General features: G+C 35.6%; 2 protein-coding genes across 6 annotated transcripts in view; one reads left to right on the top strand and one right to left on the bottom strand.

Moving 5' to 3' along the window:
• LOC110831074 (uncharacterized) overlaps positions 1-18,055 on the top strand; it is a 32,334-nt gene that overhangs the window by 4,300 nt on the left and 9,979 nt on the right. For 2 of the 4 annotated variants that reach the window (XM_087358669.1, XM_022066650.2), the window contains exons 3-5: positions 413-622; positions 2,055-2,280; positions 3,177-17,754. In XM_087358669.1, coding sequence (XP_087214795.1) covers positions 413-622; positions 2,055-2,280; positions 3,177-3,237 — 497 coding nt within the window. In that variant the 3' untranslated portion in view covers positions 3,238-17,754. Of the gene's footprint in view, positions 1-412; positions 623-2,054; positions 2,285-3,176; positions 17,755-18,055 lie in introns of those variants that run through there. The other 2 variants (XM_022066649.2, XM_087358670.1) reach the window with 2 other exon arrangements.
• On the bottom strand, positions 12,226-17,715 carry LOC110831081 (SET domain-containing protein SmydA-8). Of its 2 annotated transcripts, none has more exons than XM_022066685.2 (5): positions 17,574-17,715; positions 16,442-16,856; positions 15,011-15,295; positions 13,710-14,226; positions 12,226-13,312 (listed from the first exon to the last, which is right to left on the bottom strand). In XM_022066685.2, exons 1-5 carry the CDS (start codon positions 17,618-17,620, stop codon positions 12,990-12,992), a joined length of 1,587 nt encoding a protein of 528 aa, XP_021922377.1. In that variant the 5' UTR covers positions 17,621-17,715; the 3' UTR covers positions 12,226-12,989. The 2 variants fall into 2 exon arrangements, with proteins under 2 accessions (XP_021922377.1, XP_021922378.1); XM_022066686.2 differs by having other exon boundaries at positions 13,186-13,325.

The following is an 18,055-nucleotide window of genomic DNA, read 5'->3' as shown; positions in this document are numbered from 1 at the left end:
GGTGCTCTGAGGTAATCATGTAGACACTGAATGGACCAGCTCAGTGAAAGAGAGATTGTATTTGAGAGGTGTCTGATTCAAGTCTGTCGTCGTTAGTGGCTATCATTACACAAACTTGTTATGGTTTTATTTACCTGCACCAGGTATACACTGGGGAAATACCTTTAACACAGAAAGGGCCACCATCTCCTTCCTACCTGCCCTGTACCTTTCACCACAGACCCAACCATATTCTTCCTCATTGACTGTGTTGGGCTGGCTATCCAGACAGGTCTAGGAACTACCACTGCTTTTGTAGGTGGCTTGTAGAGGAAGGAGTTTGTCTGATTTGTGCTTCAGGGCTTCAAATGAGGCTGGAATTGTGTTCTTGATTTTATTATTGTTTCTGATTAACTCACTTCATGTCCTTTAGTGTCTTCCTTTCAACGCCCACGCCATCCTGGACAGTCACTTCCGGATCTCAGATCAGACTTTGAATTGGACAGTGGAGATTCAACAGACTCGCTCATTGATGAGGCTGAAGAATACCTACGTCGTTCTATTGATTCAATACTTACAGGAACGGATTGGGCACGAGCTGGACGGTGCAGGCAGAACCGCAAGCTTTCAGATCCTGTTCGAGGTATAACAAGGCAATGACATGGTGTGATTGTGTGTTCTCCAGTTGTTTGCTGTAACAGTGCCTTAAAGTAATCTTCAGCAGTTTTCTTCCTATGTTACATGTCTCAACAATGTGTAATTATAATTAAATGTGTAAGAAATAACTACTTCCATTTTCTTTGTATCATTAGTTCTGAATTTTATGTGTGAAATCGATTTGTCCTGTTATATACAATGAAGAAGTTTGAAGATTATTTGATGAAAATATTCCTGAAATTCTTTGATGCAACTGATTTTGCAATCTCGTGTGACACACAGAGTATTATTGCAGGCAGAATACTCCATTATGGTATAAAATGTCACAGTTTTTATAACATCTGAAGTCTCTTTTACTGCCTACATTAAATTTTGACTAATGTGCTTTTGAAAGTTGTGAACTTGTAACTAGTCTTTCACTGTGGGTGGTAATTATTTTTTCTTGTAAGAAGTATAGAATTTGAAATTATTTTAATCTAGTAATGAAGTTTCAGAAAGTTGGAAGTTTTAAATAAGCATCTGATTAAAAACTTTCCTCCCATTTTATATGTGGCAGTTAATAGAACTGGTATTCTGATATGAATAGGTAAAACTGTCCCACTACATGCCATGGAGGCATTTGGGGAGAGATGATGTTTAGCTTTTGTTCATTCTTGACCTCAGCACTAGATGGGGTTGAGTGGTCAATGTCATACCCAACCCCTGGAGAAAGGACCCCCAGTGCCCATTACGTAGGAGGCTGGGTGGGCCCCAGAGCTGGTGTGAACACAAACTAGAAGGAAAGTTCTTTGCCTCTGCCAGGGATCAAATCCCAGTAATCCAGTCTGTAGTCAGACACAAAACTGACCGAGCTGCCCCAGCTCATGATAAATAAGTAGTAACATTTTTTTTTACTTGTGTGCATGTGTGTGTGTGGGCATTCATGTGTAAAAATAATATAGTAGTAGATGAAACAATATGAAATCATGTTATTATAATATAATATTATTAAGTCAAATGTTGCCGCCCTCGGTGGACTAGTTGTTAGCATGCTCGCCACTGGACCCAAGAATTGCAGGTTCAAACCTGGCCGAGGTCGATGGATTTTTAGGGGTGATAAAAATCCATAGCACAACTTCCTTCGGAGGAGATGTAAAGCCAGTGGTCCCATGTCGTAGATTTACGGCATATAAAAGAACCTTATGAGCATGATACAAGATGTTTCGTAAGCAAAAATCAGCAGCCATTTCTCACCCATGTCTCTCCTAATTCATGGCTAGATGGCTCTTACAGTCAAATCAGGTTTGAGTATAATTGTGTAGTCACTACTCTCACTAACACCGGAACATCCAATGGGCATTGCCGGGCATGGAAAACAAAAATAAATAAATGAAAGTTATATTATTAACACATATTATTTAACATGTCTAATTTTGCAGAGTTTTTGCCACCACAGTCTGCTCAGCCATTTTTACCCAAAATTCCTCGTGATCTCAAACTTGAGTACTTCGTGAAAGTGATCACAAGTGAGGGAAGAGTAATGGTTGGACGTGTCCGATATGTTGGCTTAGTTTCTGGCAAAGCTGAACCCCATGTTGGTGTTGAACTACCACAAGATATGGGAGATTCAGATGGTGTTTTTCAAGGCCGTAGGTATTTTGATTGGTAAGTAATGTTTGATGTTATTCTTCTACAAAAACTAGGAGATTTCAGAATTCATCAAGCCTAATATTGGAGAACTAGACAGTCACATTTATATTTCATATAATTTGGATATTGTTAGAGTGGTTCTGAAAATTAACGGTACATATTCAAAGAAATTAATTTAAACATAGAGGACACTATCTGCAGGTTGTCATTTAATGTGGAAATGTTCACACATCCAGTTTCTACAAACTGTTTATTGCTCTTGTAATAGCTATCTGTTAATGTTGTAGAGTTTCTATATGAATAGAGAATAGGATTTATTTACATTCTGTAGATCCTCTGTACACCTAAGCCAAGGATGTAGAACATGTTATAGCACAAATACAATACTCATTTCTAATACAAATATAAATCACACAGTTGTGACTGATTTAAATCCATGTGACTTAATCAAATTTAAATAAGCAAAATATCCTAATTTTAAAATTCTGTTTCCATATGTGATGTGACAGCACTCATATCAAAGCATGCTGTGCTTAGTTTGCGGATAATTTATTGAATGTGTGTTTTCCAGCTTATGTTATTGTCAGTTTGTAGGCCAAGAAATTTAGTGGTTTCTACTTCTTTAATTGTTTTATCCTCATACCCTATAATTAGATTAACACTATTTTGTTGGTAAGCCAGCAAAGACACAATGAATGCAAAGTTGGAAACAGTCAATTTCTGGATGTCATATTATCAGCAAAAAGTATAGGTTTTAGGGCAGATCATTTATATATTTAAGAAAAAGCAGAGGACCAAGTATTGAACCTCTCCTAATGGACAAGAAACAGTTTTCATAGAAATAAAGATTGAGTAACTTGATAAAATCTGAAACAAGATGATATTGAAAGGGCATAATGCATGGGTTGCAGTGATCCGGACCGGGCAGTGTTTGTTCCCTTCAAGAAAGTGGTCATGGCCTGGAGCATCTGAGTCTCAGTGCTGACGCTCAACACCCTGCTGAACGATTTCCCCTGCAACAACTTGATTTTACCCTTGTTATGCAAGCACCTGGACTCTTTATCAGTATGTATTTTTGTAACATTTATTTTTTCTTTGTTTTGTTAATATTAAGTTTGTGCACATTATGGATCTTTTATATTAAACTGTATACTGAAGTGTACTCTTTACATTATGTTCTCAGTATATTTTTATTTTTTATTACACCTCAAGTACAATGTATAAATTATGTTTTATCTGTGTTATTTTAGTACTTTTTATTATTTTGTTCTCAGTTGCTACTGTGGTATAACACATGACCCAAAAAGACCAAAGCAGTTCTGTAAAAAACATATTTTGTGATATGGTGCTTATTTCAATGTGATAGAGACTGTCATGCTGTCACTTGGTGACATCCTTCAACCTATTGGCCATGTCCCATCTTTAATGTACATTTTGTGCCCATGTAACCATTATGGTTGTAAACAGTCAATTCATGTTAAAACTTGAAGAAGGAAGGTTTTATCCTGTTTACATATGACATGTTAATTGAATTGTTTAGGTTAGAATAGGAGAAAAACAGTGTATGGAAATTTAAATGCAATAATGTTCATTTTGGGCGTTGTTATAATTGTTTGATGTTTATTGGAGGATATTGATGTATCTCAGTAATCAGTTGAAGTGTAATACAGGGTGGTCGTAAACCATTGTGCCCAATAATTGTTGACCTTCCATACAAAAGTTATGTTTGGGATTTCTTTTCTGAACATACTACAATGGACCATATTTTGTGCGTGCAATTATTCTGGAAATGTCATCTGTGCCATATCTTGTATCCTGATCAAATATTAAGCAAGGAACTTCGGTGACCATACATCAGAAAGAGAGCATTTCTAACTACTAAAGAATAAGAATGTAAGCAAGTAATGCAAATATATTTCTTGGATTAGTGTGGCTACTAGTTATGTGGTTCATGCCATTTTTATCATATAGCAGGACAATTATGTGAATTTTTATTGTAAATGGCTTATGTTTTTGTTGTGAGGCTTACTGCAATTTGTGTGAATTGTGAGGTCTTGAAAAGAATCCCTTACAATGTATTTTTTCATTATTTACCTGATAGAATAATACTAAACCACTCCAGTCCTCATTCATATTTCTGTCAGGATTATGGTGGAAATTGAATGACTGTGTTCAAAACACTAATCTTCAACAGCTAGGCAGCACTATGCAGACCAACAAGAATTTGCTTTTATAGCTCTGAGAGTAAAGTTGAATGTCACAACTAAAGAAGAAGATTATTCTTTCTTATGAACGAAGTACGAATTTTGCAATGTAAGGTAATTTACAGATATTTCGCTGAAGTTGAATGTCATAGCATAAGGGTTAAAGTAAACTTTATCCCTAGCCATACTGCTTCAGAATTTATATCCATACTGTCATTTTTACAAACCTCAAACAAAAGTCTGAACTGTATTAGTTAACACTGTTACCTTGTGGCTAGTTCATGAAACATCCAAGAAAGAGGCCCTGATTTAAAATCCACTGTGGGAGCTGTGACTGGCAAAGTGGCTATTTAGAAGGGTTTCTTGTAGTTCTCCAGTTTTGCTTGCCATTGTTTGCTCATGTCTGCATTCTTCAGTCATTAAGGTCATCCCTAAACTACTGTGTAACTGATAAGATATTAAATTGCTTGCCAATTACTGATACATATTCCCATATTAATGTTAAATTACTCTCTGATATGTCTTGTAAACACTCTTCTGTGTTGATATAAATGTGTCACATTGTCAGTTTCGTTTTGTGCAGTGCTGATGGTCATTTCATTTGCTAATTTGCCAGTGGTTTAAGTCAGGCTGGAGCATCATGATCTTCCTCATAAGATGTTTCCACTATGGATGGTGCCACCCTTGATACAGTATTCGGCTGGTCTTAGAGTAAGGTAGTTCTAGAGCATCATGATATTAAGATTGGTTGATTTGAACTACTCTATGTCAAAAGTATAATTTGGTTATTTTAATTTGAAAATAAGGCCATTATGCTTGCTTTTAAAGTCACTGTCAAAAGTCAGTGTGTTTGTGTGTGTAATTATGTGATATATATTTAGTTTTATATGTCTTTATGTTAAGAGTTTTCGGTGAAGATTTTTATGTGCATTTTTTAACTTGGTAGGATTCTTTTCTACTTAAGTGATAAACAGTTGAGTAGAAGTCCTGTTAAATCCAGGGAAGAACACAAATTTTGTTTTTTGAGTAACAGATGACAGCATTTGGAAATAATGTTGCAAAAGTATCACATTACATATATAGTACCTAGTTACTTCTACTTAATAGTGCTGTACATCTCTTCAGTATTAAGTTTTTTCTTATTTTTATACCAATAATACCATTATTTATGTATTTCATTGTTTATGTTTTAGAGTACACTTAGCATTAGTGTGTCCACTTTGAAAGTAGTGCAATTTTTCCTTCACCCTTTCCCTGTTGCATTGTAAGTCTGGTGGTGTGGTCAAGTGAAAGAAATATAAGCCCTTATAAATGTTGTTATTAAGTGCTTATTCCAGCTGTTTAACTTGTAGCAGAAATCCATATGCAGCTGACAGTTCATAAACAAGCTGTATACATTCAATGATCTCCCCACCCCACCCTCAGAAAAATGCCTTTCTATCTTCCTAAAGTTTTAAGCACAAAAAGAAGTAAATTTGCTCTCATTATGGTATGGATATTAATAGTAAAAAATTGTATATTCTCACATTGAAATAAATAGCAAACAATAAATGTACACTGTACTTAAGTTATTAGAATGACAGAACACATCAATAAACGTAAATAATCTTGAAGTTGTCATTTATACCATTGTATCTTGTATTGTGAGTTTAATTTGAACTGTCTGATACATCCTGCACATGTATTTAATAAGTACAGTACATGTAGGATTAGAGGTTTTCACAGCGGTGACTCCGAAGATTGCTTTCTTCTGGGTTGATGTGCTGCGTAGTCTGGTAGATGTCCACCAACGTTTCAGAGATCATACTGCCTCTGTCATCAGGACGATGAGGCAGCATGACCTCTGAAATGTTAGTGGATATCTACCAGACTACATGGCACAACAACCCAGAAGAAAGCAATCTTCAAGTACAGTACAGTTTGTTACATTATAATTTGGCAAGCTGTTGAAGTTTACATGTTATGGTACAGTGTTTAAACATAATACATTAGTAAATATATTTGACATATGAATGTATAAAATCTTAGCACAATAGTTAAAATCCTGTTTGACCCTCATAGGCCATGTTTCTGATTAGATGTCAGGTTAAAACATGTTGTTCAAAATAATAACTTTGAGCTATAATAAGTGTTTGAAAGTGACTGTTAAGAACCAACAAGAATAATCATTAATCCTTTATATATGGGCTCAAGTGAATTGTTTGATGAGATTCCATTTTATAATCATTTATTGAATTTGAAATTTATAGCTTTTATGGGATGAGAGGTTACCCCATAGAGTTCAATATATTTGTCACTTATTTTTGATTAATACTATCTAATTGAGTCATGGACTTCAGTATTTGTTATTTATATACAAATAAGTGGGGGATTTTTTTAATAGTTGTTTATGGTTCCATTGTAAATTTGTCAGTAAATCATGCTTTTGATTATGTAAATTTACAAGTACAAGCAAATTGTAACAGTTTATCTAGAAGCATTGTGACAGGGTGGGGTTGGATGTTACATAAATACTGAATGGTATTAGAGAAAAAGTACTTTTGTAATGGTTATGTTCTTCGTATAACATTTGATTATGTTTATTTTCTATATTATCTGAGTGCTGAGAATGGCCTAAATATTATATTAATGAGTAATTGTATTTACATACATGTTTCATATGTGGCCTTTTTTAAACACAGCTACAGAGAAATGAGCATGTGATTTATTCTTGCGTATAAAGTAGAAGCTGTTATTAGTAAAAATAATGTATAATCTTTTCTTTTAACATTGTTTACATATGTAGGATTTGAGGTTTTCATGCCAGTGAGTCTGAAGATTGCTGTCTTCATTATTTAAGTAATTATAGTAACTAGCATATATAATGTAACATCATAAATCTATAGTTTTGACCTGTCAGAAGTACCTGTGGTGGACAGTAACAGGTTACTTCAGGAAAAGAATTTTTGGTCTCAGATTGGACATTTTGTGTTGCGCAGTCATCCTGTATTTGTGTTGGCTGTACAGATGCCAAACTGCATCATGTGAGTAAATTAACAGTAAATTGGTGTTATGGAGTAATTAGTATATTCCAATATGATATTTGTACCATAAAAGAGTTAGTGAATTATGTGCTCTGAAAATTGATGTCACTGACCAAAGAACTTAACAAATTCTTTATCAATACAGTATTTAGTTGAAATACTCTTTTTAAAATAAAGTTGGTGCATAGTTGTAGTTCCTTAATGTTCTGAATGGCTCATATAAGTTTTCTAGTGATTTTTGTTATAAGAAGTAGTTGAATTTATTTTGTATTTATCATTTACCCCATTAGATTGGTTCTGTTGATTCATGCATTTCATGAGGCTCTACATTTGTACATTATTTTATGTGTAATGACACTTCAGTATAATCAAAGCAGGTAATTGCCAAATAACAAACTTCCAAGTGTTGTGTGTTAACACTGTTGTTTACAAGGAATGAAAGTGAATGAATAGGTCTGCCATTATTCTGATCCAAATGTAAAGCATCTTCTGTTTTGGTGTGAAATTTCAGCACAATTTGTAGTAATTATAGTAATGTTAATTACTTTTACCTTATGGAAGTGGTGTGCTCAAGCTAAGGTGTATAATAGCCAGATTACCTTTACCCCCTTAGATGTTAACTTAACTAACTCCATGGAGTAGAATCTTTATTGAGAAATTTTCTATCAGACAGTCAAGAAATTCCTTGCCTTTAATGTAAACCAAGTGTTCATTACCATGTTCACAAGAGTTCTTCACCATTCCTTTCCTGAACCACATGTCCATTTTAACACTATCTTCCTTTCTGTGTGTAGGTACTTTCCTTTGGCTTTACAACCACAATCTATACACATTTCTCATCTCTGTGTGCCTCATCCATTTGTTCCCCTTTGTGTGTGTACTAATATTATTGGGTGAAGAGTGCACATTATTCAGCTCTTCAGGATGGTAAATGGATAGTTTTCAAAATGTTTTAACACTGGGAGATTATAAGGCAACATCCTTCATCCTATTCCTTAGTTATACTTCTGTAAAGCAATTTTAGGTAAGTATGACTACATGCAAGGAAGAATGTTATGTCTTAAAATGCAAATTTTATTTTTTTGTAAACAGTTTATAAAATGCTAAGCTTTCAAGAAACAAGGATTACAAGTCCCATATCACTGCTTTCTCGTAATGTCTTCCATGTGCAATATACGGTTGTGTCACTTGATATTACTCATTTTCGGAAACTGGAAATTACAGGAGTTAACATGCTGTGTTTTTAATTAATACATACCTTGAAAGTTCTGAATGGCAGGTCTGTCTTCATCATTATTAACAGTTTGATGTTGCAATTTCATAAGTATTACATGAAGAAGTACCATTATTACTTTTCTCAGAATTGATAATTATGAAGATGGACTGAGAATACTGTTATAAATCATAAATATTCTATGATCTGAAGCTTTCATGGTGACCAAGTTTAATGAATTCTTCTCAGACTACCAACCATGTCAGGTGTTTGAATGGAGAAAACACCAGTGTTTCAAGAACCATGTTCGTCGCCATCCTCAGGGTACAGAAGTTCTGTACCCTGAGGATGAGGACGAACATGGTTCTTGAAACACTGGTGTTTTCTCCATTCCATACAGAAGTTCTGTACTCTGAGGATGAGGACAAAATGTTGATGTTTTCTACATTCAACCACCTGACGTGGCTGGTAGCCCGAGAAGAATTCAACATACATAAATACTCTATTCATTGAATCAGGTATTTATTCTTAATGTGGATGCATTTGGTTATACTGTGCATAAATTTCAATACCTAAGGAAGGGATTTACTTGTTGAGGACCAAACTTCATGTCTGAGTTAAAATTATTAGCTAAAGATTCTTAATTATGTGTTAAATTCTTATCATTAATGGCTTTCTTTGTATTTGTTTTAACTTCTGCCAGACTGATGTCTTTTAATAACCATTTTCATTTATTTTACTCAATTCTGAATTGACAGTTCTTATTAAGGGAAATTGTACTGTGTATGTTAAATGTCCAGATGGAAATTACATTGTTTAAGTTTAATAGTGTATGACTTGTTTTTAAATGTTCCAGAAGAAACTGCATTGTATGTGATGAGATAAAATTGTTCATAGTGTCATTATTCATTTATTTGTTTCATCAATACTTACCACTATGTAACTTCCAGTCCTGTAAATTATTACCATTGAAGTTTACATCAAATTAGAACAAGCACTTTTTTGGTCTGCTACTAGTCCAGCACATGACTTCCCAAGCCTCATACTTCAGTGGAACTTCCTTCAGTGCTGTGTGCAATGTGCGTGTCATGTATTATTGAATAATGTATATAAATTGCCAGAATGATTATGGTGTATCATAAACCAGGTATTTTTATCTTCACTCTTTTCCCAGAAGCACCCACTTATTTACACACAATCAAAATGACTTGATGCTACTAGAGTAATTACTGATTTCTGTACAAAAATTTCCCATTGTATCTTACCTGCTACTGTATTCTGTACATAGGGTAAAGCAATATTTTTTCTATATCAGTGAGTTTATTTCTTAATGTTTTACTTTCTGTTGTATCAAAATCAGCAACAAAAACTCACATGTTAATATGTTATTTGGGGCCGTCCATAAATTTGGTTGCCATATCATTGCTTCAAAGCTGAACTTGAAGATGATAAGGATATTCTTTATGAAGTTGGGTATTTTATAAGGGTGTTTATAGATTGGTTATTAGCTTCAATTGTGAGAAGTGCTCTGATATTTGAAGATAGAATTGTAACTACTGCAGAATATGTGTTATGCAGTTCAGCTTTGAATTGTGTTTATGGCAGGCATTGAAAGGTGAATTAGAGATCTGTGCATGATGAAGATAACAGGTCTTTATTGTATAATAACATTGTGAGCTGTATAAGGCTTCATGCTCCTTGAATACATATCATTTTAACTTCTGAAAAGAATGTAATGTTTATGTTATAAGTGTTATTACAATCAACCAAGAAGTGTATTAAAAATGCCTTCCTTTGTAGTGGCTGATGCACTTACATGCAGAGTAAATAAAACTGTTACATAAGGTTGACATATACAGTATTATTTGTTGGGAATTACTGAATGTTTTGAGAGGCTATGCATGTGAATTAATATGTGTGTTGGTGATCCACATACTAATGATTTATGGGCGATCCCATGATTGGATTGTACTGACAGATACTGTACCAAATTATGACAGGTGGTTTGCTGAACAGCTGTGATGATTTGGTTGTAAATTCTGTTGGCTTAATTAATGAATAATATAATTATATCCTGTAAGTCATTGTCTTTGCAGATATATATTTTTACAGTAATTAATTTTAACTAATTTACATGTGGACTTAGCAGATAGGATTATTATTTGTAATTAATTTATAATACTCATGATTAATGGTATTGTATTATTTGTATTCAAGTGCTGTATTGCAGGGACCATTCATTTAAGTACTCTAGTGTTTTAAATGTATTATCCAGTCACCCAACTGAAACCAAACTGTAATATTACAATATACTAGTTGATTAGTCCAGTATGTGATTTTTATTTTAATTTGTGCCTTTAATCTTCATTCGGGCAGTGTGTCCCATCACAGTACAATTACTGTTGTTCGGGACATTTCGTATACATATGCAAGGTATTACTGTGGCCTACAGTCATTGACAAGTTGAGAATCAAAATAATATTAGACATTAGAGCTATTAAAATTAGTATAAACCTGGTCCTTTCCAGCATATTTATTGTGGCAGTTGCAGTTTCTTGTAAATATTGATGTTAAACTGCAAGTTCCATAAAAGTGGGAAATTTCTTGACTTGCTGAGTGACTGTCAACTTTCATTTAAACCAGCAGTCTGTTTTCCTATCATTGTCAGGATTATTCATACATCTTCCACATTCAAGAAAAGGATCATGTGAATAGGGATTTTGTGATTAACTTCCTGTCAGTTTGGTTAACTCAGCATGTCAGTATCTTCTGGGTAAATGTAAGACAAATGCATATACTGTGTGAACCAACAACTTTACCAGTGTAGGAACTGAGACAGCTACAAAGTACCACCATAGGGAAATAATGTTTGTCATGTCTGCCACCCCTCAGATACCATTGCCTTCTAACAGATCTTGAGCGTGCAGATGCGGCCCTACTACAGTTGGGTGTATATTACACTGGTGATCCGACTGTACCACAATTCCTGCGTGTGTAATACATCAGTCAATAATGAGAAACTTGAGTCGCTGAACTAGTCATTAATTTTCACGCCTTTTATGGAACACGGAAGTTGATTAACTTGTTCACAAGAGCCCGCTACTGGCCCTAATTTGTGCTGAGCCAGATTAATCCGAAAATTCTTAGGAATATAAGACAATACTTTTACGGTGTGTGACTATTGTAACATTTTCTCGGGCGATCAGCCGTGTTAATGTTGAGTAGAATGCCAACGTTTCGGAGACTAATTATGTTTCCTTATTCAGGGAAACAATAATCTATGGAAGTAACCGTTGTCACCTGTGTAAAGCTTGACTAACGAGAATCGATTTGTGTCATTTGGTTATCCATGCTGCGTGACGTCAAGTACCACAGATAATACCAATAAACAATCTGGGTGGCGGTGTAGTTGATGAGGTTGTGAGGTTGGGAATTAGTGTTGAAATTTGCGTGTAAAATTTTTTTAGAACAATTCATGCAGATGATTGGTAGGTGTTGAAAACAGAGACTCTTGTAGAGATATATTTAACAGATTTAATATACTCTCCTTTTCGAATAAATTAAACTTTCACCACTGTTTCATTGTGAATAACATTAAGTTTCAAATATTTTAATGTACGTGATAGAGGTACAAAACATAAACTTGATCTTCATATGTCGAATACTAACTTCGCTAATTATTAGAAAGGTGCATGCTGTGCAGTAATCAAGGTATTCGATATGTTTCTGTCGAACATTAAATGTACAAGTCGTGATGTAAAAGTATTTAAGTGAGCATTGAAAGTGTACCTTTTATCTTCTGCTCTCGGTAGTTTTATGTATATTGGATTCCACATCCTTGGCTTATACAGTGAAGGATGTGTGGAATGTAAATATTTTGTGGTACAGTATTTTTCTTTCTAGAAGGAATTGTATTCATATGTGAAAAAAAAGAGAAAGGAGTTATATTTTTTAAATGACGGGTGTATCAGTTTATGTGATGGTCCAAGTTCAGTAAAGTTTATTTTGAATGTGGAGAATTAACTGCAAGTATTCTGACTACAGTCTTATGATATTGTTTCCAAACTTCCTGGTGCAGGATCTCCCTTTGGCGCTTGATCCTTATTCAGCATTCCAAGGATACATTACTTGGTTAAATAAGTTTTGGATTGGGCTACTTAGAATTCTCAGAGGAAAGTTACTTCTGTAGTACCAACTCAAAAAAAACTATAATTAAGAAACTGATTAGTGATATATGAACAGTTTTGTGGGGAACTGAATTGTTGAAACTATATTTATAAGCAATCATATTTTCTTTTTCTGTCCTCTTTTTTTCTTAGAAGTTCCAGGTGTAACTCTTGATATGTGTTCACTCCCATTCTCAGTGATCATCATCTCTATGTTCTGGATGTTATATCGTAGGTTTTTCAGGTCCTGCATTGCGACCCTGGTCAGTTGACCCTCAGGGGAGTGTGTTGGTTCATACAGCAGTTGTGTGACTGCTTCACGGAGATAGCCCTCTGCTTCTCTGAGCCTCTTGAGTGTGTCTTTAGAAGAAGTGTCCCCAGTGTCCATTTCTCTCATTGCCAGCATCACTATGGGGTTCTGTAGCTCATACAGCGCAATTCCTGGAACAATGAACTAGATGACAGTCCTGCACCATTCATTCTTTTGAATGAAAGTTCAAGTGTTAAATATTTATATTTGTGCCCATTGTAAAGACTGTATGATGTGCATATGTACCTAATATGTAAGTCTAAGAAAGGAACCCTGATTCAGGATCTCAGAATTCTTTGGAATGGTTATGAAGGATTATTCCTTTCTAATGCTAAAAAATGCCTGAAATTTTGAGTCTGAGGGCTTAGAAGTCATATTTTTGCTTAATATAGAGTTACAGCAGAGAATGTTTGGAGATTGTTGGTCTAAAATTCCCATATCTTTTGTTGTTTTTCTTGGCATACTTAGTGCTTATAGTTTAAAATGCTCTGTGAATACTGTAAAACATGAGGGAATGTGATTAGATACCTTGTAGCCTGGAAATTCCTGGTTCAACCACTTGTAGTACTGGGAGCATGTCTCGGCAGAGTTCAATCTTTCTGTTTAAAATCTTTCTTGAAGGATTCGGCTGTTGAAGAATCATGTCACGATATGTAGCAACTAGAGCCTGTTTCAATTCTAATATTACAAAATGCTGTGGTGGAAATGTCCTTAGCAGTCGGCATAAAAGGTCTTCCATAGCTGGAGCATCACTTCTATCAATGTCATTAAGTTGACAACGTGCTAATGATACTGTTGTTGCTATGAGGTTGGGTTGATATCGATGTTTGCAGCTGTTACATTCCCATGCACTGTTCATTTGTTTTGCTTGTTCTTGTGGAATTCTAGTTGCTGTGGGATTTGTTGATGTGATTAAACCTTTGTAACAGTGAACACAGTGAATAGAGCTCATATGTGTCCCCAATTCAGTGGGATCAGAACATCTTCTACAGGTACAGTCGAAATATTTGCCTTCTCGTAGATGCATTTGTCTATCCCAGGTTCCCTAACAGAAACAAAAGCATCAGTATGGTATGAACAAACATTTTTAAATTCTGTCTATTTAGAAAGGTATGATGATGACAGGCAAGTTACAATGTGGTTAAATTGTTAAAACATGTTTAAAGCAAAATGTTAGTATATATTTTATAGAATATGGAAAGTTAAAAACTTTAAGTTGGTTTGTTACCTGGTTTAGAGCTGTTAATATCAGTACAGACAATGATGAGAAATGGTGACTTTATTCTAGGTTGGTATTTTAATGAGAAAGTAATCATGTACTCTGAGATGCATGTGTATCTGCTAGTGACAATGCATTCTAACGTAAGGCACATCAAATTTAATATATTTCAGACCACTTAGGTATGTTCTGATACATAAATTGAAAATTTATCATGTCAGCCTGATTGTTTATCTGCCCACTGGTAATAACACCTAAATTACTGGATGGAGCATCATTTATGTTGCATAATGGTTAAAAGTAAAAAAGTAAAGTCCCACTATATGTCATGTAGGCGCTTGGGGATGGGGGAGGTATAGCTCCTACTCATTCTTGACTTCAGTACTAGATAGGGGTGAGTGGTCAGCATCACACTCTAGCTGCTCTTTACCCCCAGGAAGGGACCCTGGTACCCATTCGATAGTATGCTGGGTGGGCCCCAGAACCAGTCTGGAAGGAGAAGCTAGAGGAAAAATCCTCTGCCCCCCCTCGGGGATCAAACCCCAGTCGTCCAGTCTGTAGCCAGTCGCTATACTGACTGAGCTATGCCTGCTCATGTAATCATGTGTACCTGCATAGCACTTGTGTAGTTAAAGTAAATGGGATGTCCTTGTGGTATTGTTATGCTGGCATGAACAGTCATCTGGAAATCGTCATCCACAGCCAGATGTGTATTGGCAACACAGTCGTGGGCCATGAGTGCTGCCTTCAGGTACACCCCTCTCAGTCTCTCTCTCTCTCCTGATTTTGTTGGTGGACCACGAAGTTCAAAACTGTTGACGTCCAGAATTGCGCATATTCTCTGCACACAATCTGTGTCTTCTGCCAGTGTGAGTAGGCCATGTGACTGGAGCACCTGAACAACAACAACACCATGCTGTGTTGAAAAAGACAGCCATCTTTATACTTACCATGTCACCATGAAAATATCAGATCTCACTTAGTATGCTAGTCACTCAATAAAATTATTGATGTTAGAGTTTATACCAGTTGTATTACAACAAACTATCTACATTGGGCAGAAGCTAGTAGTTACTCAGCTAGTTGATAAATTGTTTTTATAGAATCTAAATATTCTGGTCCCAATCCACACCTTCATATCTTACCTTCTTAAGATATTTTTAATAGTATCCTCCTATTGATGTTTAGGCCTCACAAGAAATTCATGCGGATACATGCTTAGAAATTCCCTAGGTAGAAATCTGAGGAATCCAGTTGTGCAAGAACTTTACTGAAGTATGAAGCCAATCAATATGTGAACCAGAAAAATAAGGGTTTCAAAATAATCCAGTCCATACTCTCACACTCATTTTTTTTATCCATTTCAATATTGTACTTCTGTATTTGTCTTGATTTTTCATGTGATCTCTTCCTTTTAGTTTTTTGACGAAAATTGTGTTCATAGTTTTCATCTCTCCAATCCCTGTTACATGCCCCATTCATCTTGTCTTCCCTCCTTAATGTGATTTCACCAACAATATTTGGTCAAAGAGCACACATTATGTACCTTTTCATTAATCGTTCTTAGGTCAAAATGTTATCCTCACCATCCTTTTCTGTGACACCTTCAATCAGTACTTCCTTCAAGGTTAGAGACACATTCAACACAGCAGGCAAGAAACCTAGTTTAGTATTTCTTAGTGTTTTCATTGTTATAGGGGATGTCCAGACAAATTATTCATAACTGAACTGTAGCATGTATTCCCTGAATTTTATCTGCTCTTAATTTGTTTGTGAAAGCAGTTTTGGCTTCCAAACATTTGAACTTGTACACATTTTTTATGGATTTAATAAATATATTTAGGCCTACATAATGATTTTGACTTGTGTTCTGGTGAAAGGCATGAACATATACTTTGTAAATTCTGCATTTATTTTTAGGCAAATCTTCTCACTGGCATTTCCTAGGGCTTCTGTGCTGGTCTTCTTGTCATTTTTTGGCCCAATAAATTTACAGTTCTTTCAATAAAGCAGCAGACTTTGAAAGATAATTGTTTCTTACATCTATTACATTGAGTTGGTGATCCCTCCATATGAGGGTGCCCCTCCTTTTCTCATCATGTGACTCTAGTTCTAGGAATGATGTCCATTTGGAATCTGTAGATGAATTTCGAAGTTGTAATAGGCATCTCAAAGGCAGTACTATCTGGCTGTTATTTGGCAGAACTAACTGGTCCTTCCTTGCTGCTTCCTTCAGGATGTTGCATTCTGTGTCATTGTGTGCTCTACTGCGTTCGCAGTGAACACCACAGACTGGAGCCACCAGACACAGTGAACAGCGGGGTTGCTGACTCAGGGGGAGTGGCTTGTAACAGGCCAGACAAATTGGGTTAGAGTCCACTCGAGGACCCACCACCAGTGGCCTCTCCTTCAGGATTACTTCTCCTGGTTTAATATCACGTGATGCAGCCAGATATCTGTGGGAAACATGAAGTTGTTATTTTCTAATAGCATCCCTTTTAGATTTGTTTAAAAAAAATTGTGTCTGTTGAGTAAAATTGGAACTGCAACAGATGTGTTTACAAGACGAATTTGCTCATGAGATAGCATGGTGTCCCACTATTGAGGCGTTTGTCTGAAGATAGAAGCTGTATTCTATTTTTATATTTTGGAGAAAGTTGCATAGAGGGACTACATTTACTGTTATTCAGTCGATAGGTATAATTTTCTATGCATTCGATTGGGTCTAAATTATTAACACAACATTGTTAAGTATACTGATAAATATGTTAACTATCATCTTGGTAAGTGAATAACACCCTGAATGCGGTCTCCTTGGTCGTTGCAAATTGTTGGCCAACTTTATTCTCACCACTGTGCGAACCTGAAATGTCACTGAGTTACTCTGTAATGATCTTTAGTAGGCACTTCTGCCTTTTTCTTGGAGGTTTTCCTGAGTGCCTCTACAGGTAAATAACCCGATAATTTCTTGGCATTGGCCAGTGTCACATCCCTTCATCTTTCTGTCTGCTTACCATTGATGATCATTGGATTCTGTGTATTATCTGTATTTAAAACAGTTGTCAGATAACCCAAGAATGAATAAGTCAACATGTGTTGATCCTACTCTTCATAATCAAATCCAATTTACAATTATCTAATAAGTTTTTTCTCATATTGACTGTTTTGTTCACCTTCCAAGTGTGTCAGAGCGCTGAATGATGTATGGATTACAGAGCATCTTGTGTTTTGTCCAGTGGCTTTTCTGGTGATTGGGCCTTCAGTAAGGTACAGTCACACACTCGTCACACACCACCCACTGGTTGCCTGCCCCAATGCTGTTCATGTCTCTCTCCATTCTGGAATTCCATTAAAGTAAGCATTTGTGACAATATGAATAAAACTGAGGCTTATTTCTTAAAATAGAATTTTAGAGAAGATTTCTGTCTTCTGGGTTGTTGCGCTGTGTAGTCTGGTCGATGTTTACCAACGTTTCAGAGGTCATACTGCCTCCATCATCAGGGCGATGAGTATGAAGATTTCTGTCTTCTGGGTTGTTGCGCTGTGTAGTCTGGTCGATGTTTACCAACGTTTCAGAGGTCATACTGCCTCCGTAATCAGAATATGAAGATTTCTGTCTTCTGGGTTGTTGCGCTGTGTAGTCTGGTTGATGTTA

This window comes from Zootermopsis nevadensis, unplaced genomic scaffold (assembly GCF_977971745.1).
Source record: "Zootermopsis nevadensis isolate Lab colony 2312 unplaced genomic scaffold, Znev_1.0 Znev_ptg000030l, whole genome shotgun sequence".
In the NCBI taxonomy this organism is placed as follows: Eukaryota; Metazoa; Arthropoda; class Insecta; order Blattodea; family Termopsidae; genus Zootermopsis; species Zootermopsis nevadensis.
Note: the sequence above shows the minus strand (reverse complement) of the source record. Positions and strands in the feature narration are given on the sequence as shown.

Excerpts from the sequence above, each read along its gene's own strand:
- LOC110831081 (XM_022066685.2), bottom strand. The coding sequence starts at position 17,620 with ATGCTCTGTAATCCATACATCATTCAGCGCTCTGACACACTTGGAAG. Across the intron at positions 16,857-17,573 it reads CGCTCTGACACACTTGGAAG|ATATCTGGCTGCATCACGTG; the intron begins GTGAACAAAACA and ends TGTTTCCCACAG. Across the intron at positions 13,313-13,709 it reads AGGAATTTCCAGGCTACAAG|GAATTGCGCTGTATGAGCTA; the intron begins GTATCTAATCAC and ends TCATTGTTCCAG.